Source organism: Colias eurytheme, chromosome 21 (assembly GCF_061535395.1).
Source record: "Colias eurytheme isolate Ceu_HAF_F1 chromosome 21, ilColEury1 Martin Lab GWU primary, whole genome shotgun sequence".
Classification (NCBI taxonomy): Eukaryota; Metazoa; Arthropoda; class Insecta; order Lepidoptera; family Pieridae; genus Colias; species Colias eurytheme.
Window position 1 is genome coordinate 7,282,001 of NC_143000.1, and position 23,433 is coordinate 7,305,433.

General features: G+C 32.9%; 1 protein-coding gene across 1 annotated transcript; it reads left to right on the plus strand.

Moving 5' to 3' along the window:
- The first annotated feature begins 10,120 nt into the window (after nt 1–10,120).
- LOC149899259 (luciferin 4-monooxygenase-like) lies at nt 10,121–16,551 on the plus strand. The gene is made up of 11 exons (XM_090114499.1): nt 10,121–10,254; nt 11,732–11,939; nt 12,050–12,242; nt 12,399–12,551; nt 12,979–13,129; nt 13,287–13,421; nt 13,834–13,968; nt 14,307–14,387; nt 14,621–14,767; nt 15,600–15,765; nt 16,180–16,551. The coding sequence occupies exons 1-11, from the start codon at nt 10,168–10,170 to the stop codon at nt 16,305–16,307; spliced, it is 1,584 nt and encodes a 527-aa protein (XP_089970625.1). The 5' UTR covers nt 10,121–10,167; the 3' UTR covers nt 16,308–16,551.
- The last annotated feature ends 6,882 nt before the right edge of the window (nt 16,552–23,433 follow it).

Genomic DNA, 23,433 nt, shown 5'->3' on the forward strand with positions numbered 1-23,433 from the left:
GATAACGTTTTTAAAATCGTTTTAGTCGGGTGACATGTTCATAAACTTGTGTCACATCAAAACCTCACGAGCGCGATCGCAGGTATAACGAGAGAGAGACGGACCGATCTCCCGTTTCATCTCGAGCGCTGCCATTGCATTATGTTATCACGTAAACATCTCGATCGTAAACCTACTTTACAAACATCCAATTTTTTTGATATCAAATAATTCAAAAATCCGCGCCCAATGAACGATGAGGGAGGCCGCCCGCGCGTGCGCACTTTGTTTTCTGAAAAAACTCTACCAATACTGCCGTCCTTTAACTAAAAGCCGTTAACCCTCAAATGGTCAATTTTCAGTTTTAAATGTAGGGTGATAGAGTTCAGAATTCTCTATCTTTGTCTAAGAATCATTTCTCTAGCATTAATAGTTATAAATATATGAAAATATTGTAAGCCGTTAAGTAACACAATTTTCAGCGATTCCATAACTTGAAAGCGTCTAACCAACACTACTTCGCTAAATTTCCTTAAAAGTACCTTAACCGCCAGATTTAATAATTATTTTTTAGCTTTTTACGTGACTAAAAGTACGTTATCAGATTATACTTGACTATAGGGACGCAAAAGGACTATAACTGCTTTATGATATGCTTTCATATAACGATTCCAATGGAAATCCTTACCTTATTTGCAGTTACTCGCCCTTAACGCTTTTTTAGTTAAGTAATTTTATTTAGGAAAAATTCTAATAACACTTTTTTGCTTAGCTACAAAGCAGCTAACCCTCATTTTTTAGCTAAAAGGCAGTTATCCGATTCTGGTGATGCATCAGTTTTGGGGATGAGAGTGATGATGAAATAATGTCGCTCCCAAGCAGAGTACCGATTGTTTTTGATTTTCTTTTACAAGACGTATTGTTTCTGATCAGGTTTACTAAGTTTTAAACAATCTAGCAGCTAAATTACGGAAAATATAACAAGTCAAAGTTACGAAAATTTGGTAGGTAATGGTTACGACAGTGCGAACTTTCAATCGTACTTCTCTGTTTAGACTCTGATTTGTCTCTGTAACCGAGAAAGAGAAGAAAGACAGTCTGTACTATTTAATTTTTAAAACTATTTATTAATTATTATGTAATTTACCCCTTGGGTGGAATTAGTAATCGACTGTCAAGCAATGTACTAGAGATGGTGATACAAAAATTGTTAGGAGTACACTACCTTTGACCCGCTGACGGGGAGTCCATTTTGCAACTATTGCTATTTTTTCTTATCTTTATATGTATTAGATTATTAAGATTTGTATTTTTTACATAGTAGCAAATAAAAAGTTTTCTACCTCCTGCTATTTTCCACATATTCTGGTATATTATATTTTCTGAATGTGGATGAAAGAGTCTTCTAATCATTTGATAAGCGGTTCTACATTATTTATTAAGAGCATCCCACATGTAAGAGCTTGAAGCCCTATTGAAACCAGGGTTTTATTTTTTCAAAAACCTTGTGCACAAGTCTTAATTTTTTTTTCAGGAAACGATTTATGTTTATATGTTTGTGGTTCTATATGTACTCACATATCCGTGACTCGCAGAAGAATATTTATAAAATAACGTTAAAATTGCAATTCTAAATGAATATACGGTTCCAAAAAAGAAAAGCGAGAAGATTTATCTCAATCTTAACCCCTTAATGAGCCACTGTAATGAAATAAACGTGAACATGACGAGAAATAAAGGTTAATTTTATCGAAAACTTAAAAGAGTCATTTAGTAAAAGAGTAAAATACTTGTTACTCACAATAAGACGCTAAAACCATTAATTTAGATAGTGTTTAAATCCTTAATACTTAAACCTAAAAGCTTTTGATCCTTTTCCTTTCCATTGGTTGATGGTTGACCTAGAGGATGTAATTCCCGAGAGCAAAGCCTCAGACAGCAGCAAATTTTTAAAATTAGTAAGATTAAAATTTAGTACAACTATATAGAATCATAGTACAAAAGCATCCAAAAACCCTTAAACGCTGATTATAAAGTTTTTGAAATTTAAATTAAAACGAAAGTCATAGCTTAAAAGTAGTTATAGTAGCTTAACGACGTTTTAGGTAAGCATTTTATTACTAAATAAAAAAAAATCACAAAATGAAAATAAAAATACTAAATTACTTAGCTAAAAAGTCGCTATGGTATGTAAACGGCCGTCTTGTCCAGTAAATAGTTAAAATTTTCAGATTATTATGCTGAACTAAACGAGAAAAAGTGAATTTAAAAATAAATTATAACAGTTTCTGGGTAAAAACTAATATTTATATATAATTAAATGTCGATCGATGTATCTCACAATAATTATTGTAAGTGTCATAATTTTTAAGAAATAACGATTTCCGTGTTTTTTGCCATTTACTCGAAACTCACTTCGTGGGCTTAACGGCTTTCTAGTTAAAGGACGGCAGAATAGTAAACTTTTATTAGGTACTGATTGTATGTGTATTACTTAAAGTTTAACTGACTTCGTAAAATAATAATACTAAAATAAATGGTTTTGTTGTTTTTTGATTTGGCATTTTTATTTAAAAGAATACGATTAACAGTTGTCTCTGTTAAATGTTGGTAACTTTTTATGCATAATTCACTATTTATTTTTCTACCAAGCCATCGATATCGGTATCGGTATCGGTATCGCCGATACATTACTACAAATATCGGTATCGGTATCGTATCGGCAAAATCATGTATCGTTACATCCCTAGTTTGAACGTTTGAACGAATTACAAAATTATATATTCAGTAATAAGAGTTACATATTTATATTCACAGATGAGAAGGACTTGATCAGCAATTTGGAAGTGATTGGCCACATACAAGTAGTACTGTTTCACTTGATCAGAATATATTACTTCATTGAACCCTGCCATCTGACTAATGAAGAGGTATTTGTTCCATTATAACAATTATATTTTTTTTAATAGTACCTATATATTTATGTTAGTATGTAATATGAAACAAAGCCTTTGTTATAATGACAATTTGGCAAAAATGGCCTTTGTTATACCAGCAACTACCAGGATAATAAATAGGTTATGGAGTAATCTAATCAATAGTTTAAAAAAATTTATGTAGAAGTATTCGAAGGAAAGAAAGTAAAAGAAAATAAATCATCAATCAATACACATAATAAAATTGTAGAAAAGTGATAACCCTACAATTAAGTAGTAGTACAATGCGGCTAAACGTGGGCCGCTTTATTAAACAACGTATCGCAATGACAATACGGCTCATCGTTGAACCGCCGCATTACAAAAAGGCCCCGTTTTTAAAAACAGCTAGTCGTAATGTAATACGGCGGATTATACAATATACAATCCGACTGCCACATAGATATAAAAGTGGGAATAAAGTGGAGTGACATATCAAATGAAAGGGCATGACGTGTGAAGTATAATTAGGCATCATTTTATGCAATTCGGTTTATATGTGGTCAAATAATATTAGACCGGGAGATACTGACACAAAATTTCGAGTCATTTGTAACAAGGATGGCGCTTCTACAGGGGTCTTAGTACGCAATGACAAAAAGAAAAATGATGGTGTGAACGCTGGTACCGGTGGCTTAGTCGCGTGGGCGTTTGTCGAACTCGTCGGAAAAATAGCGAAAGTCAAACGATTTGTAACACAAAAATTTTAGAATTTACCGATAGCCCATAAAAAAGTAGTAGGCGGTAGTGTCATGCCATACTTTTCCGGTGTGACTTACAGCCCGCCATACCGACGCGAATGTGTTGATTTAAATAAAACAATCATTCAACCATTTGTACCAGGCTAACTTTTGCACAGGTAACTATCGTCGTGCAGCCATTTACGAAAATCGCCATGCCATACTTTTCGGACGATTCCAAATGGTCGCCATACCGCCGAAAATCTGCAAAAAATTTTTATTTCGCCAAACTTTTTGTACCAGTATTGCATTTGGATTTTTGGAGAGTATTTGATAAAATGTGACCATTATTATATTTGCCATACTTCTAGTAGGGGGAAAAAGTGCTGTTATACTTGAAAACTTAATTAATTATTAATTTATATAAGTGAAGATTTCCAACACTTAGATCTTTGAAATTTTGTATTTATATTTGTTGATCCTCAAACTTACAGGAAAAATAAGTGCCATACTGTTACAAATCGTTTGACTTTCGCTATTTTCCGACGAGTTCGACTAACGCCCACGCGACTAAGCCGCCGGTACCAGCGTTCACGCCATCGTTTTTCTTTTTGTCATTGCGTACTAAGACCCCTGTAGAACCGCCATCCTGTTACAAATGACTCGAAATTTTGTGTCAGTATCTCCCGGTCTAATACTCGAGCGGCATATCAAATGAAAGGGCATGACATCGCCGTCTTCAGAGAATAAAATGATAACTGCAAATATACAACTTTTCAGGAGAAGTAAAGTGGTTCTTAGCTAATTTTGAAGTGAAAACTTCTTTAGCGGCGTTGAGCACTTTTTCTGTAATGGGTATTAAATCTGAAACTCGCGTCAGGACAAGTGACCTGATCGAAAAAGTGTAAGACGGATATCATTCCAAAATATCAAACATGCTCAACGTTAATAATCAAACTAAGCATGTTTGCGGTACGAGGCCCGCGACACCCAACCCCCTACCAGTTCCCCTCCGTTTCTCTGCACAAGTACATTCGTCGCCATACTCGAGGAAATATATTGTAATGCTGTGCTACTATGCAGTCACTATTCCACTTGGACGAAGTCACGGGCACAGCTAGTAATAAATATAGTTTAATATAAGTAAATCACGCTTTAAAGATAAACTCCTGAAATTATTGTATTGTCACCAATCGTTCATGGAGATGTAGAGTACAAGTTTTGAATTAAATACGTCCGTTAAAAATATAAAATAAAATCTAAAGGATCAGGACACAAAAGCTTACACGAGCAGCTAATATTAATAGTTATTAGATATTACTCTTTTTGAGAAGTTTGTGCTATGTGTAACTATACATATTGCAGGTGGAAATCACAAAGAATCTTCTCAGCCAACTGGCATACCAAGGAAAGGAAACAGGAAAACCAATGCCTGTAACTGTGTGGATGTTTATGAGAAGTCTACTATTAGTAAAGGAAGAATTTGCACCGCTTGGGCTATTCACATTGACGAGGTCTTTGATTACTACGGTACTATCCCTCTATATATAAAAATAAATATTTATATTTTCATTCATTCATTCATTCTTCATTCATTCACTCAAGATAAATGTTTGTCTGTATGTCATTATACATAATCGTAACGTTTTAGTCATGTGTGTAGTCTTCTGCAAAGTTTTGTGCATGAGCCCACGAAGGTTTCTGAGTTGGTACGACCAATCTTCGACAGGGTACCACAGGCAAAACCGGGACGGACAGCTTGTATCTACTTCATAATAATTAATAATTATAATATTGCACGCCGAACAACGCGAAGCGTGTGGGTGTGTTCTATTTTTATATTTTTACTGTATAATTGAATTTATTTTAAATAAATTTATTTACAGATAGCTGGCGTCATAATTACTTATACTGTTGTCGCTCTCCAGTTTCAAATGTAAGGAAAATTCTACAAAAATAACTTCAATAGTTAAAATAATTAAATTGTGGAAATACAATATACTTACTTTAGTATTTACACAAGAATAGAGAAGAATCGCTTGAATAGCTTGAACTAGAATCTGTGACGTCACTGATGGCATCAAGGCAACATTACCTACAGCAAATCTTCTTTGTATCTGCTTTGTGGTGTGCGCGCTCCACGTAGTCCGTTTTCTTATGGGCATGCTTGTATGGAAAGGTATACATTTTTGAGTAAAGCAATGCCATTTGGTAGGAATGTTGTACTCGTCCACCTAAGCCCAAATCGCCCGGTAGCCAGACATTACTCCCCTGCAGGAGGGAGGGAGGGGGGGTTAAACAACAGAGCGCCCGGCGCTCCGAAAAAAAATTCTGGCGGCTAAATTTGGACCTTTTAGTCGAGTTTGGTGTCGTTATCAGGTAACTAGATGATGCTCGATTCATTCTCCATACCAGATTTTTAGGGTTCCATAGCAAAATATGTCACAATCCTTAAAATAATAAAGTTTTAGTAGTGACAAAATCCAAACAAACCAGTATAGTTTTATATTTTTGTATCAAACTTGGTTTATAAAAAATATTGTCTGAAAGGCCGTTTAATGCAGATTATAAAAACATTAACATGTAACATATATTCTATCATTTGAAATGTAAAAAAAAATATATAAAGTACAGAAACGTACGACAGCGCAGCGTAGGGGACGGCTAATAGACCCGAAAAAGAAGTAATACTAACATAAAAAAACAGCCAAGTGCGAGTCTGACTCACTAATCGAATGTTTCGTACTTATTTGTCATATACCATGTTAACTGGTCTGGTAGGACCTGTATATCTGATACTCACAAATTTTCGTCTTTATAATATTAGTGTGATTTTTAATCATCTTTAAATTATAAATGAAGTCAGGTAATATTGTTAAAAATAAAGATATATAATAATAGAACGATTTTGTAGTAATAATAATGACAACCACCTCCACAATTACATAATTTGGTACATTTGAGCTGGCGTTTAATACACTTCAATCTGGAACTGCAAGATTTCACGCACCGACTTCTTATTAATTCAAAGTTTTTCTTTTCTTTTTATTTCAGACGGGCAAGGAATATAGAGATTTTTTTGTAGGCCCCCAAATACACACAGCCTGTAAAACTGCCCTTAAGGTGTGTTGTTTAAGGGCAGCTTCTATGGGTGGCAAATTTTCGATTTCCCTTCTATTATGTTCTCATAGTTATTTTAGACCTTCTAGCTTTAGAAGTTAGAACACAATATGATATTCTGTACTAGCTATTTGTGTCGACTGTTCTTAACATTTTTTTGGCTACTATATCATTATATCGTGTGTACCAAAGCTAGAAGGTCTAAAAGACTATGGATAAAAATGATGGCACAGGATGAAATCATAAATATCTGCATGTAACACTGCTAGCTTCATGTTTAAATAATGGACTTATTAGTAGTTACAGATTACTATATTGTAATGTGTTATGTAGTTTCATATAGGCTGAAATCAGTCTCATCATCATCTATGTAAAATTAAATTGTACCTTATGATATGATTTAAAAGAGCAAATAAAAAGTTTCTTTTCTTCTCCATACTTACTGCTTTCCGAATCGGTGATAAATGTTAAAAAAATGTTATGAGTTATGACGATTCAAAATTGCTTTTACAAGAACTTTAATTAAATAAATAAATGTTTAAGTTTGACTTTAGACTATTAATTTCTTGACAAATAATACTTAAGAAATGGTTTTCTTGTTGGTCCACAAATTACACATGTTTTGCCCTTATTCCATTATTTTACCAGATGTTATACAAACTCCTATTAGATGCAAGACGCAAATAAACTGCATTTCAGACATGGAAGGCATATCCTAAAGCCACACGAGGCCGAGGGTTTGTAGCACTTTACAGTGGCACACAGTGAAATTGAAAAGTTTGTGATTACAATGCATGATAGGTAAGGACAGTCACGATATTTTAAAGATATTCTTATCCCGAACTTATATTTTTTATAAGTATTATAAATGTACTTATATTTTTCAAATCATACAACGCTGAGACAGTAAATGAGGGTCGCAAACAATTTTTAATATAAAAAAGAAGGGAAATCGAAAATTTGCCACCCATAGAAGCTGCCTTTAAACAACACACCTTAAGGGCAGTTTTACAGGCTGTGTATATTTGGGGACCTACAAAAAAATCTGAATATTCCTTGTCCGTCTGAAATAAAAAGAAAAGAAGCTTTGAATTAATAAGATATCGGTGCGTGAAATCTTGCAGTTCCAGATTAAAGTGTTTTAAACGCCAGCTCAAATGTACAGAATTATGTAATTGGGGAGGTGGTTATGTCATTATTATTATTACAAAAACGTTCTATTATTATGTATCTTTATTTTTAACAATATTACCTGACTTCATTTATAATTTAAAGATGATTAAAAATCACACTAATATTATAAAGACGAAAATTTGTGAGTATCAGATATACAGGTCCTACCAGACCAGTTAACATGGTATATGACAAATAAGTACGAAACATTCGATTAGTGAGTCAGACTCGCACTTGGCTGTTTTTTTTTTGTTAGTATTGCTTCTTTTTCGGGTCTATTAGCCGTCCCCTACGCTGCGCTGTCGTACGTTTCTGTACTTTATATATTTTTTTTTACATTTAAAGTGATAGAATATATGTTACATGTTACTTAATGTTTTTATAATCTGCATTAAACGGCCTTTCAGACAATATTTTTTATAAACCAAGTTTGATACAAAAATATAAAACTATACTGGTTTGTTTGGATTTTGTCACTACTAAAAGTTTATTATTTTAAAGATTTTGACATATTTTGCTATGGAACCCTAAAAATCTGGTATGGAAAATGAATCGGGCATCATCTAGTTACCTGATAACGACACCAAACTCGACTCAAAGGTCCAAATTTAGCCGCCAGAATTTTTTTTCGGAGCGCCGGGCGCTCTGTTCTATAACCCCCCTCCCTCCTTTCTGCAGGGGAGTAAAGACTGGCTACCGGGCGATTTGGGCTTAGGTGGACGAGTACAACATTCGTACCAAATGGCATTGCTTTACTCAAAAATGTATACCTTTTCCCATAAGAAAACGGACTAACGCCCTGCGCGCCGCGCTAAGTCCCCGCGGCTCTTCAGACACGCACACATAGCCGCAAGCGATTTTACGATTACACATGCTCAAGTGTCGCTTCTCTTCGCGTTAGAGTATAATATTCTATGCTTCTGCTAACATAAGTTCAATAAGATACATATTATAGCACGTGGTAGTCACGCCTACTTTTTAAATAAAAGCATTTTTCGTCTTTACGATATTGTGTTTTATTTTAATTTAACTACTTAATAATGTGTGCTTTGTTTAAATGATAGAACTGTGTGATTCACGTTTTTACATAAATGAATGTACATTTATGTAAAAACGTTTCAAATGTAAAAGCAATAAATAAAAATAACTACGTTACAAAAAACCGACTTCAAAAATGGAATAGTAAACGAAGAGGTAGAAGTAGGACCGTCACGCGACATGCGCTACACAGACCAAAAAGTTTGAGACGATGTAATAAAAGTTTCACTTTAAAAGATTTGATATTATTAATTACTACTTATTATTTAGTTGTGCTATTTACTAAATAGGTTGGATGTCGGTGCCAAACCAATGTAAAACTTATGTAGTAGTAGTTTTGATTTCATAATGCCCGGTTTACACGGGTTTGATACTATATAATTGCTTAGTGCTGGCACTGACTTCAAACCTATTTAGTAAATAGCACAACTAAATAATAAGTAGTAGTTTTTAGTGTATTTTTCATCGCGAATCAAACGAGCCCAAACTAGATAAAGTTGAGTCAATTAATTACTGAGTTCCTATTTCACCTCTCGATTTCATCATCAAATCAACTCTGTTCTGATAATTTTTCATCGCTATCCAATTTACATATTATGTAGGTATACAAAATTTCAGCTCAATCGGTAACCGGGAATTGAATTAAAGTTACTTGCTAGATTTTCAATTAAGTCATCGAGATCAGACAAAAAAGACTGAACCGAATCAAATTTTTATGGGACCAATTCGAAACCATTCCGCATCAAACAAAAAAAGAATCATGTAAATCGGTTCAGAAACCTCGGCGTAATCGGTGTACATATACATAAAAAAATATATAATATATGTACCAGCCGAATTGATAACCTCCTCCTTTTTTTGAAGTCGGTTAAAAACTTATCTTTCAATGAATAATAGGTACCTTTGCAGGATAACGGAAAAAAAAGCAAGAAAACCCGTAAAGTGGGTTCATAATTCTTAAAACATTTTCTTATCTATATCTTAATAGTTAATTCCAACCAAAATCTATAAATTATTTAAAACTAAGAACGTAATAAACTTTCTTAATTGTTCACTTTACTGTTTATTTTATCTAAATTACTCTTATATTGAACCCAATTAGTTATAGGTACTCGTTATTCAAGTTTCAGTTAATTTCATAGACACGTTTATATTAAGTTTAATAAATAAAGTTCTTCAAACGAAGGTTCTTCAATTTCAAAATGTTTGAAAACGCTCTAAGACCAGATTTTCACCTCGGCCATGTTTTGATGAAAAAGATGCAACAGCATTCTGATTTGCTTTGTCAGGTTAGTACATTTTATAGATCTACTTACCAATTTTAATTCGTGTAAATTTAGGGTTTTTTTTTAAATAAGAATAGGATTATTGTTATATGAGATATATCTTTATGTGATCATAATTATACAAAGTTATTCACTAGATCCGACCCGAGACTCATAAGCTTCAACCTAAGGCTTCAACAGTACAAATTTTGTAAAATATTGAATTATTAATTATTATCTACAATAACGAAGTCTGCTAGTTACTAATATTGTATAATATCGATATTAATGTATGTACATAATGGGGAATATTCATGTTTTTCTTTTTTGTCTTAAATTAATAGTTTACTATTTTATAACGTAGAAAAAAATATTAATGGGCTTCAAAATACTCATTCAGATACTCACTCAGATATTTTTAAAAATAAAATTTAAAGCTTTTAAAAAATTTAAGCAGTTCAAACGCCGCCATATCGCGCGCGCTTTGCGTGACGTCACATGACACGTCCAGTGGGTGTTCACCTTAGTGTTCACGTTACTGTGAAGTGATGAATACAATCACAGACATAGAATACAATGTCTTGTCAGATGACGTCACATTTCGTTCGACCAGTGGTGGCGCATTTTGGAAGTTTGAATTTTGCTCCCTTATTTTGCACTTTTTGAATATTATTTTAGGGGTTTAAATAATAAGTAAATAAAAAAAAACCTTTTCATTATAATATTACGATAAAAAGCATTCGAGAAAAAATATTTTAGGCCATTTCAAATTTTATGCATATTCCCTATTCATTAAATTCGGATATTTAGATGAAATGTTCTACGTTTTCTCTCCCTTCCACCAACTATTCGATGAAATAAACTTCCTTCCTTCCTTCAATAATACCAATTACATTATTTCTGTTTCCAAAACATTATAATGGTCCGGGAGCCAGCAGCAGATTTTATGACCAAGTTCCTCTCAAGCGGTAATTAGTAAAATGCATCAAAATATAGTATTATGATGCCTCGTGAACGTCAGCTGGAGCTCGGTTGGGGGGAAGAGCGGTTGTAGCCTCCCGTATCAGCTGACGGTTTTTCCACCAAGATACAGCCAGCTGACATATATATTTATCCACAGTTACATATAAGCTATCATCAGGTAAATTTTTGTTTGAGAGGAAATAACGGAAAATAAATTTTTCTTTAAATTTAACTTTCATGTTCGAGACACCAGCTGACGTATAATACACCATGTTGTAACCAGCTGACTATTTTTTTTCGTTGAGATATTGGGTTAGCTACAATTTGACAAATTTTTAGCTGAGAGGAAATGAATGAATTAATGTATTTTTTTTCCTATGTGCGTGGGAGGCTACAACCGCTCACCCCCCCAACCGAGCGCCAGCTGACGTTCACGAGGCTTTATAATACTATACTCTCATGCGTCTGACGAATTATCTCTTGAGAGGAAATAGTTAACCAAATTTGCACCTGGCTCCCTAACCATAATATATTGTAGATTGATGGAGGAACAGGAGAAGCAGAGACATTTGGCTCGGTTCTAAGCCGTTCTATTAAATTGGCCAAATGCCTTCGTAACTTTGGTCTAAAGGTTGGTGACGTGGTAGCAGTTGGCGGATGGAATCATTTGGATATGAGTATACCCATCTATAGCGCCATTTTGAATGGTATGATTAGTGTTGGTGTGTCTCCATATTATAAATATCGTAAGTAAATTATTATGACAACTCTATTTTTTTAGCAAGTGGTATGTATGAAGGTATGTGAATTTGATTCAAAGTTCAGTATTTATATCGGGCTTATTTTACATTTACAGATGAGATTAAAGATCTTTTCGCTATAACGAAACCAAAAATAGCGTTTTGTGAAAGAAACTTCTTTGACACGTATAAGAAAGTGAAAGAAGACTTGAAATTGAACACAAAAATTGTTGCATTTGGACATGGATACAAAGCATGCTCAGAATTCATTAAAAAATATGACGACGATGAAGCAGAAGAAAAGTTTAAGTAAGAATTTTTATCACTTTGGCAAAGCAAGATCTTAAAACTGCAACTGCTATTTTTTCATAATCGGATAAACCTTGTTTGAAACGACTATTAGAGTGTTTATATATTTAATATTTATCTTCTTTATTTTTTCCATTTTGGTTCCTGAATTTATAGGATTGCAGATATCGATCCAGACAACACTTGCCAATTTCTTATATGTACAAGTGGAAGCACTGGTAAAGCAAAGGCTGTTGCTTTCACACAAACGCCTATATATACAAAAATTATACATGATATTAGCAAATATTTTGATATAATGGACATCATGTGAGTAAAATAACGTTTTATTTATTTTTAAACTCAAATTCCAACATTTCTTTTTTTAAATAAACGTCTTCTAGAAGCACTTTTCAATCTTCATAACATGACTTTACCATTTACGTTGGTAAATTGTATTGTATTGGTTCAGAAAGCAGTTCATCGTTAAGACGTTGAACTGCTTTCCGAACTTTATAAATTAGCCAATTTAGTAACACTATCTATATGCTAAAAATTAATCGTTAAGATAGAAATGTATTGCTAAGCGCAAAACTCGAGATCGGCTAGACCGATTTTCGTTAATTCTTTTTTTATAATATTCCTACGAGAATAGTTCTTATAGAGAGATAACTCTCGTTTATAAATACCAAAATACATCTAACAATACATTTTCTATGAACTATATGTAATTTATATTAATATGCTTTTCTTTTAGAAGGGGAACAAATTCGTTACAATTATCACCAGTAAATGTAATAGGAAATTACGTTACATTAATTTCATTACCTCTTCTGGGACAGTGCAAACTTCAAAGTTCAATTCCCGATGATATAGATGTTATTATTAACATGATCAATAAATATAAGGTATGTCTATCTTTTATATTGTTTCTTCTATATTTTCATCACGTATTTTTCATGAAATTTTCGAACTCCTAGCAATTTGTGAATCCAAAAATAAATTTAGTAGAGATGTTGATGTCGATGCATTAAAATATGAACTAAACAATTATTTTAATTTCAGCCGATATCTACTCATCTAAATCCCCACATATTGGCAGAGGTAATTAAAAGGAAAGACCAAGTTGATCTCACTTGTTTCGGCGTAATCGCAGGAGTTGGGGAAAAAATAAACGATAAATTGTTTTTGGAAGTAAAGGTAAGTAGGACTAATCTTATATATAAAAATGAATCTCAAAATGTGTTGGTAAGCGCATAACTCGAGAACGGGTGGACCGATTTCGATAATTCTTTTTTTATTATATTCCTTGAAGTACGAGGATGGTTTTTATGTAGAGAAAACGTAAATATGTACCACGGGCGAAGCCGGGGCGGACCGCTAGTTCTAAATATAAACAAATCCTATTTTTTTACCGATCACATTAAACTTTGATTAGAAAAAAAGGGAATGCTTTTGAATGATATAAGCATAAGGTCTATACCTTATGCTTATATCATTCAAAAGCTGAATAATAATTACAAACAATAAACTGCATTGGATGCATAATGATTGTCAAAAGATGAGATACTAATTACTCACAAACACTATACAATTTTTATTATCTTTTTAGAATTGTATGAGAGAAGATTCAGGACTATTTGAAAATGTAGGGCAAACAGAAACCGTTGGACATATCTTCAACTATACTGAGGGGTGCCCACTTGGTAGCTGTGGAAAATCCTTACTGCCATGTTTTAGTCATAAAGTAATAAATGATTTTGAAATATTTTGATATTGAATAGTTTTTGATTTGGTTTTGTATGATTTACCTTTACACAATGAACTCTTTATGCTAGTTAGATAATTTTAATCAAGTTTTCATTTTTTTTTAATAATCTAGTATTAAAACGATTTAACGATTATGTGACTTATCAATAAAATTTATACATATATGTACATACTTACCTACCATAGAAATGTATAATGTATATTCTGGTTCCGGCTGTTTGTGAATAAATAAAAAATGTAATTTTTTTTTGTGGCAAGCATCGAGTGATGACTTTTTTTTACTTTTTTTAATATGATTCATTCCTTTGTTTTTAGCTAGTAGATCCCGAATCGGGGAATGAAGTAACGGAACCCAACGTACTTGGAGAAATGTGGATTAGAGGACCATGCCTCAAGGTCTTATGAAGCTATTTTAATTATATCTATCGCTGTCAAAATCATCAAAATAATACAATACCAAAAAATATTACTGTAATTTATTGTCCGTAGTTAGATTCATCATCATCAGCCCATATACGTTCTCACTTCTCACTGCTGAGACACAAGCCTCCTATGATGATAATTTTCATAGTTAAATCAAAAAAATAGATATTTATTACCAGAAATATAATTAATAGCAGAAATTACAGGAATACTACAATGATCCCGAAGAAACGCAGAAAGTTTTTTCTAAAGATGGGTATTTCAAAACAGGTGATCTGTACTACAGAGATGAAAATGGCTTTTATTATTTCGGCAATAGAATTAAAACAATCATTAAATGGAAAGGTTGTTCAGTAAGTTACATTTTACACAAAATAGGTTAATTAAGTTTCAGGTCCAACATTGCCAAAATATCAGAAATATATATTTAATGATCCCCATCTATACTAATATTATAAAGCTGAAGAGTTTGTTTGTTTGTTTGTTTGAACGCGCTAATCTCGAGAACTACTGGTCCGATTTGAAGAATTCTTTCGGTGTTAGATAGCTCATTTATCGAGGAAGGCTATAGGCTATATATTATCACGCTACGACCAACAGGAGTGGAGCCACGGGGGCGAAACCACGCGGAGTAGCTAGTTGAATTATAAAAATTGAACTTGTTCAGAAATATAGGAAAGTTAAAATCCAATATTGTTGTACGCTATAAAGTTAATAGACATTTACAAAAACACATTGGAGCAAAACATAAAATAATATAAAATTAATGAAATAATTTGTATACAGGGTGTCCCACTATTGGTATACTAAGCGCGAAGATACTTGTAGTTTAGCATACACCGATCACGTCAAAAATACTTAAACAACAAAATTACGTCAAAAATTGTTTGCTGAATTTTTCCTGAAAATCCATGTTTTCTTCTCTAGCTTCGCGCAGCCGGCATATACCGCTTCGCTAATTTGAGCATTTTGTCTATGAAAACATAATCTTAAACGATAGCTCACGTGCTGGTGGTAAAGTTGGGCGGGTTGTTTGTTATTGGTGTACACATAGAATTTTTAGAATTCAACTATTTGAAAAAAAAATGTGTCTGGAATTTTATAAGTATTTTTTACGAACTCAGCATATGCAAAACTATAACCTCCTTTGAGCTTAGTATACCAACAGTGGGACACCCTGTATAGGTATTTCCTGGACAAATAGAGGATGTAATACGTACTCATGAAGGAGTTAAAGACGTTTGTGTGGTTGGTATTACTCATCCAGAAGATGGAGAAAGACCAACAGCGTGTGTTATACGCGAAGATCGGTCATGCGTAACTGCACAGGAAATAAAAGATCTTGTTATTGGTACGCATGTATTATATTTTTTTCTGTCTTCTTCTTCTTCTTCTTTTTTCAAATAGCACCTCCCGATCCCAGTGAGGACGGATTCTGCCAATGCCAAGTTTTGAACGGATGGTCAGTTTAAGTTGATGCTATTGTTAAGCGTGCTCTGTGCTGAGGAAAAATCACGGTTGAGATGATTTACTTTTTATTTACTCATAGACTTCATACTGATCGCTTTTCACAATCCTGCCATCTATAATTATCCAGATTATATAAAAATATAGATGCTCAATGCTCATCCAGATTCTAGATCGAGAGAATTATGAGTTCTGCAGAAATCTTTTTGTTTCTTAAGTTGGGTACTTACCTTATTCTAGTTCTTCATCCCAGATTGAAAAGAATTTGATCACAACACTATTTTATTTTTATTTACAGAAAAATTATCAGTGAATAAGGAACTGCGCGGAGGTGTTGCGTTTTTCAAGGAATTTCCAATTACTGCTACAGGGAAAATAGCAAGAAAAACTCTTGTAGATATTGTCTCAAATACTACGAGAGAATAATATAGAAAACATGTTTTATTTAGAAATATTTATTATAATATTTTCATCATCACTTTTCATCAGTTTTGACTTAATTAAAGTGTTTCATTCAAAACATAATATCTTGAAATTGTACACTAGCTATTGAGTATGTCAACGTGGAAATCAAAATCTATAAAATATTGTTTGATAAGAACATAGTGAGTTATCTAACAGAGGTCAATCCAATTGCCATTGAATCGATGAAAGGTAAAGAACAACTAAAATATGGTGTGATCTATAAAAATAAATCTAAAGTTAAGCCTATCAATTGACGATGATAATAACAACCAAGGGACTTATTTTATAAAAGGTTAATTAAAGAACATTGTACGTTTAAGTATTAAACAATTTCACAAAGATTAAACAGCAGATTGAAACATAGGTACTTTAAATATGATTTGACTGTGACTTTTCGTGACATATTAAAACATAATACTTGATGCGTGCGACAACCAACTACCATCGACGACTGCTGGACGTAGGCCTCATGATTTTAGTTAAGACGTAGAGGGTTTACTTATTTAAACGGTCTCTATATTGTAGTGAAGTGTCTGGAACTTCTGCAGGAATTGGGTACGCGAGAGCAATGTATAGCATTCGTTGAGGAGCAAGAGCGTGAAGAGATCCCATCCAATCCATCCCCATCAAACTTTGGTTACAAGAACTATTAATAAGTAATGATGATGATGATGAATATTCTAAATGTTTGTCTTTGACACATTTGGCCAAGTGAGCTTTATCACTTGGCCTTATCGGAGATTGCAGTAAAGGCTTGCGGATGGAGGTGTGTCCCGATAACATAAGGTCTGCAGAAATCTTGGCATACATACAGACTTTTGGAGAGCGTATGATTGTTTGGGTGACAATGGGTTTTTTCATAAAAAGTTAATCCATAGTGACCCAGACAGTCCCTTCGTAGCTCCAGATGGGACACACACGCAGAAAAGAAGCCCTCACTGGGAGAAAAGATTTTTTCAGAGACAATTAAAACACAAAAGACTCACAGTGATACAAGTGTCGAGTATTTGTGACGAAGAGCAGTACCTAGATAATAAAAAAGAAGATCCAATTTTTGGAAATCATGTTATGTATTAAATACACATATAAAACATTGACCTCCTGTGCGTTTCTGTGACAAATATCTAAAATGATGAGGCCTGTGAAAATATATTCCTACAATTATGTGAATCAGACAAGGACGTAAGCAAAATTTTCTCATTAAAAATCAATATTATTTTTTCGCAGGCATACAAAAATATTTTAAATAGCCTTATTAATACTATCTATATTTCAATTGGTTCATAACATAAAGACCTTATATAGCACAAAGAAGTATTAAATTTCAGTCACGTTAATGGACGTTAAAATAATTGACTGTAAAATTATCTTCTCGAGTTTATTAATGTATTGTATCCAGCACTGAATACGAAACATTATAATAAACCGATTAATAGTACATTTGTTAATTGAATCAAATATTTTCTCCTCTCCAATGTGTCTCGTCTTCATGAAATAACTATACACTCCTTCGACTACGCATAATAAATCTGAAGAATGTATAATGATAATTCCATGCAACTGTTTGTATAACAAAAATTAATAGTTTCAAAGTAATCAAAAATAATTCAGCCTAAATGTTCAATAGCGGCATGAGCACAGGCATGAGTGTATAATTATTATTTTCTCAGGTCGGACACCTCAACTAAAAATTATTTTATGGTGATAAATATATTCTATACTATCTGTATTCTAGGTAGATATTATAGGTTAAATAAAAAAAAACCGTACACACACAGCATTATTTTATTTGCTTTTTTCACACAAAACAACAATCAATATTACAGAGAAAATGTTAAAGCTCACATAAACATCAAAAATTTGTATAAGCACTTTATTAGTACTTTATTAGTACTTTATTAGTACAATAATTCTGTAGGAATGTTATCTGGTAATTCTTGTTTTAATGTGCTAATCCTACTTTTCAAAGTCCAAATCAGAATTTTAATTTGATGTATTGTGCGATAAATATTAGGTATCTCATTTCTTCTTTTACAAATTTGATCCAAATATGAAGTCACTCTTCTTACACGATATTCAATTCAATTTTCAATTCAGGAATCGCAATTATAAATGATTCAATTGAATAATTATAATTAAATAGGTTATAGAGCACCCTAAAACCTAAAAAAAATTACATTATTATTATACTGAAATGACAATCTATAGGTTAGTATTATCATCAATTGCAAAAAAAAACTTTTTAAATGAAAGAATTAAAAAATTCTCAATACATGTTTTTTAAACATGTTATCAAATTCTAGTCCATTTCCTGGAGTCTTTAAGTTGTAATATTGACTGCAACGACATCATAAATTGGCTGACTATCTCCTGAATTACTTTAAAATTTTAGGTTGAATTGAAACTGAGAATATGTAACGTATTTATATTTTTAACCGGCTTCAAAAAAAAGGAGGAGGTTATCAATTCGGCCGGTATGTTTTTTTTTATGTATGTACACCGATTACTCCGAGGTTTCTGAACTGATTTACGTGATTCTTTTTTTGTTCGATGCAGGATGGTGTCGAATTGGTCCCATAAAAATTTTATTCGGATAGGCCCAGTAGTTTTTACTTTATGAGCATTTTTGTCTGTATTTGTAAATGTTGCAAGTGCAAGTTTGAAGTCGGTTGTTTTTAACGCAGTTATCACTTGTTAAGAATCTACTAATACCAGAAAGTTAACTTTTTGAAGATTCTTATAGACATACTAACTGCAAAAAAAACATAAAACCTTGCTTTTGAATCATTTTATCTATTAAAAAAACCTCATCAAAATCGCCTGTGTAGGTTCAAAGATCGAAGTCTAAACGTCACGTCTTTGTACTATGTACCTAATAATGGCTGAGCATATTTCGCAAACAATTTTGTTTTTATATGCTACTAGCGGTCCGCCCCGGCTTCGCCCGTGGTACATATTTACGTTTCCTCTACGTAAAAACCATCCTCGTACTTCAAGGAATATAATAAAAAAAGAATTATCGAAATCGGTTCAGCCGTTCTCGAGTTATGCGCTTACCAACACATTTTGCGATTCATTTTTATATATAAGATAAGTAATAAAATTATCCTGGCAGAACTAAGTTTGCCGGGTCAGCGAGTAAGTAAATCCTGGCAGAACTAAGTTTGCCGGGTAGACTGCAAAATAATTAATTTACGTACCTTGAATATAAGAAGCCTATTTAGAATGAATAAATTAATTGGTGAATACATAACTCTATTAAGTTTGACTACCAATTTGAAAAGCTCCAGCTCGTGCATTACTGAATCGTAATCACTCCATCGAAGCCTAATACGATCTATTATTTCGCCAGTTCTGTGAAACTAATGGGAAAAATAAAAAAAATAAATATCTTTAGACAAATAATAATAAATATAATTTAAACCGATCCTTGATAATTGTACAAAGTTTGAATTAAATCTTTCCTTTTAAAATGAGTCAAATTTGAATAAAAGAGTCGGGACTCGGACTTGTATGTTTGTATGTAGGTAACATACAAGTGTACCTAATAAAATAATGTCAAAAAGAGCTTTGACTGATTCCAACTCGTGACCCGATGCATTTTACTTACCCATTCTATAAAGGTATTTTGGGACTGTTACCATCTTATAATAGACGTCTTATAGTAGTATTTATTCCAGAGTAAAAAGGCGATAACGCTAGACGACCTATATAGCGCTGTCTATTACCCATAATAGAATTAATACTGCTTTAAGACATCTCGTTCAGGGATACTTTACCTGGTGATGAGTTCGATGACAAGGTTCTATCAATATAACCACCCTGCAAATGTGCAGGAAACTCCATATAACTTGAGATAAAGCGGTACCTATGTTGATATTTTCTGTAACTAAAACCAGTATTTTAGAAAATAGTACATTTAAACGAACGTGTGTGTGGAAACCGTTAAAAATTGTGTATAACTTGTAACATGGTTTTGGACAATGATGAAGTGATCGTATTTGATTACAAGATTTCCGATATTGATGATTAGATACCTATGTATATTTAGATATCTAATTGTCTTACACTTTTTGGAAATAATCAATATTTCTATATAACCAGCAGATATAAAAGAAGCAGTGGCCAAGGCAATCAGAGACAAAATTGAAACACCATCATATTTTTTTATATTTTTGACAGCATCACAAATAGTCAAATAGGATTTGGTGTAGGAATTCATCCGCATAGCAACTTCTAGGTTCCTTCTATCGTCTTGTTCTGTTGAAAAAAAAATATATTTATGGTGCTTTTCGACAATAATGTGCGAGGATGTGATATGCGAGGAATGTGTTTATAAATAACCAATAGTATCGTATTTATTTATTGTATAAATAACTTAAAAATTTATAAAAATTTTCAATCGAAGTTTTTTTTAATACCCAATTTACCTTTTCTTTTAAGTATTTGCTTGAAAAGATCATGAGGGAAACCGATATTTTTCATATTATCATCGTATAGTACAGCACCGTAATTTTCATTATCTGTAATAAAAAAAAAATTAACTTATTTTCATATTATAAAAACAACTATTAATTAAAAATATACTGAAACCTTGGTATAATTCACTAAGTCCATCATTCAAGGAAACAAGTGCACCGTTTATCAATAATATAATTGAAGAATAAAGAACACTTGCAAACGTTATAACAACAACCATGGAACAGTGTGCTAAGATGATAAAGCTGAACCACACTGGAAACAAAATAAAATAATATTATTTATTCATATTGTATTTATGTTGTAGTCAAACCCCGAAGCTCGGGCACTCTTAGGTTTAACTGGACAAAACTCAGGTCTGGCATAAGGACTTTATCAAGGCCCGAATAAATGTCTAGCTGGGGCGTATTATGCGCGTGCGATGCCTATGCTGGGATCACCTATGCCCGAGACTGCTGCTGACTTGACTGATCAAAGGGTGAAATTCAAATGAATTTCGAGGATTGCCCGATGGCTTTTGCCAAATCTAAGATAAACCAGTCCTTCCGCGAAGAGATTGTGTTTCGGGATTTGACTATAACATTTAGATTAACTCCTGATAAGCCTAACATACCTATATCACTTTCTATTCGTTTTTTCGCAACAGCCTCCATCAAAGTCCAAATATATAATATAAATACTAAAATCAAACAGATCCAAATGTTATTCAGCATTTTCTGTTTCAATGCTTCATTTGGTAGTATCTGAAAAATATATTTGTATTTATTTGTTTAACACTTTAATGAAGTTGTACAAACAGGAAACCGAACTATGTCAGAAAATCCTATTAATTTTACTAGATGGATATCTATCCAAGAGTCACAAACATCCATCTAGATGGATTGAATAGAATTTATATCTTTCACGCAAATAGTTACTACTGAAGTGATTACAATTAAATTTGTCATGTAGGTAGCTGAAGACCCAGAATAAGGCATAGGCTACTTTATATCCCTGAAATACCACAGGAACGAGAATCTTGCGGGTTTTTCTTTGAAACCACTGGCGAGGCCCCGGGCGGAAATTTTGTATAATAATAGGACAAAAACATCAGAGGTTTTCCCGTTCCAAAATATCCCTGTTGTGTTAAAATTAATGGGAACAATACCTTATGTAATGAATTCAAACATTTAATCCAACGCTTTATGCGCCTTGACGTTGAAAATATTTCATAATTTACGAATATCAACATGGAGCAATCGATTAGCCAAAATATCAGGTAAGGGTTCCGGCTTGCATCATTTATTGTTATTCTGCTTTTATAAAAATATATACAGTTGTTAGCTATATTCGCCAATTGAAGAATATCTACAAAATAAACTTTTTATCACGGGGAGAAGATTGTTAATGTAAATCATATGTAAATATAGGTAATTCATTTGTTTCTTTCACATTTTATAGTGTGAAGTTCCATGTCCCCTAGTGGATTAAGGGGCAGATGCATTATACATCTGTTTCACTGATCGATTTTCTTTATGGACACGTAGGTGATAAACCTTCTTTGTCCTACCAGACCAAGACATTTTTTTTTCTTCGTCTCCACCGGGAATCGAACCCAGGACCCCTCGGTGTTTCGCTCACGCGTCAACCACTGTACCGAGGAGGCGGTCTCACATTTTATATTAAACATGTTTAATTAGTTATTGTTGTCCTTTAATAATTAATCAGTCCTATTCTTCAGTCGGATTGTTTCTCGATATTTTTCAAAGGTCAAATTTATTTTGACCTAGTTGTATATTAATATTGCCCAGTTTTGTCTAATCAAGCAAATTCCCGAGAATTTAACATCTTCACTGGGTGTCAAAGGAAAATTATTCCCACAGAAATAGAGATCTTTCACTGTCGTTAATAGTAACCTATATTACTTTAATAGTAACCTATATTACAACCAAACTATCTCCAGTCACAAATGGAGTCCGTTCCAAAGTGACTCGAAAGAAAAGAACACGAATCAAGCAAACACATTACATTTACTATTTTGCATTTATTTGAATGGTAAGAATCATATGAAATGTGACACTATTTGGTGAATACACATAAACAGAAGATCCTACAACAGTTTAGTTATAAATTTGACATACCCAAAGACAAAAGTATAGATATGCTGTATATATAAAAAGAGCGTGAGTAAGTAAGACCTGGTGCAGAACTTAAAGGCGCTACGCAAAACCATCTCGAGACGAGGAGCGCTTTTCTAAATACATCCATTCTATTTCTGAAATATAATAATTTTTATTGAATTTTAACAAAATACTGCTTTCCGAATCGGTGGTAAATGTTAAAATATGTTATGACGAATCAAAAATGCTTCTTGAATAAATAAATATTTGAGGTTGAGTTTACTATGTCTAATTCCATTGAGGAAAAATGACAGCGCTATAAGTATAGGCTAGTGCTTGGGCTAGTGCCATCATTTATCCATGCTGGAAATAATACTGCTTTATGACTTTATGGGAATACCCTGTTTGTTAATCAAGGTTACGAAAAAGTTAAGAACTACGTATGTACTTACCAAATAAAATTCTTTATTTTTCAATCTATCAGAATAATTTTTTCGCTATAGTTATTC

Bases quoted from the DNA above. Each gene is read 5' to 3' on its own strand.
- LOC149899259 (XM_090114499.1), top strand. From the start codon at position 10,168: ATGTTTGAAAACGCTCTAAGACCAGATTTTCACCTCGGCCATGTTTTG. The intron at 12,552-12,978 runs GTGAGTAAAATA...CTTTTCTTTTAG, and splicing joins TTTGATATAATGGACATCAT to AAGGGGAACAAATTCGTTAC. The intron at 14,768-15,599 runs GTAAGTTACATT...CACCCTGTATAG, and splicing joins TTAAATGGAAAGGTTGTTCA to GTATTTCCTGGACAAATAGA.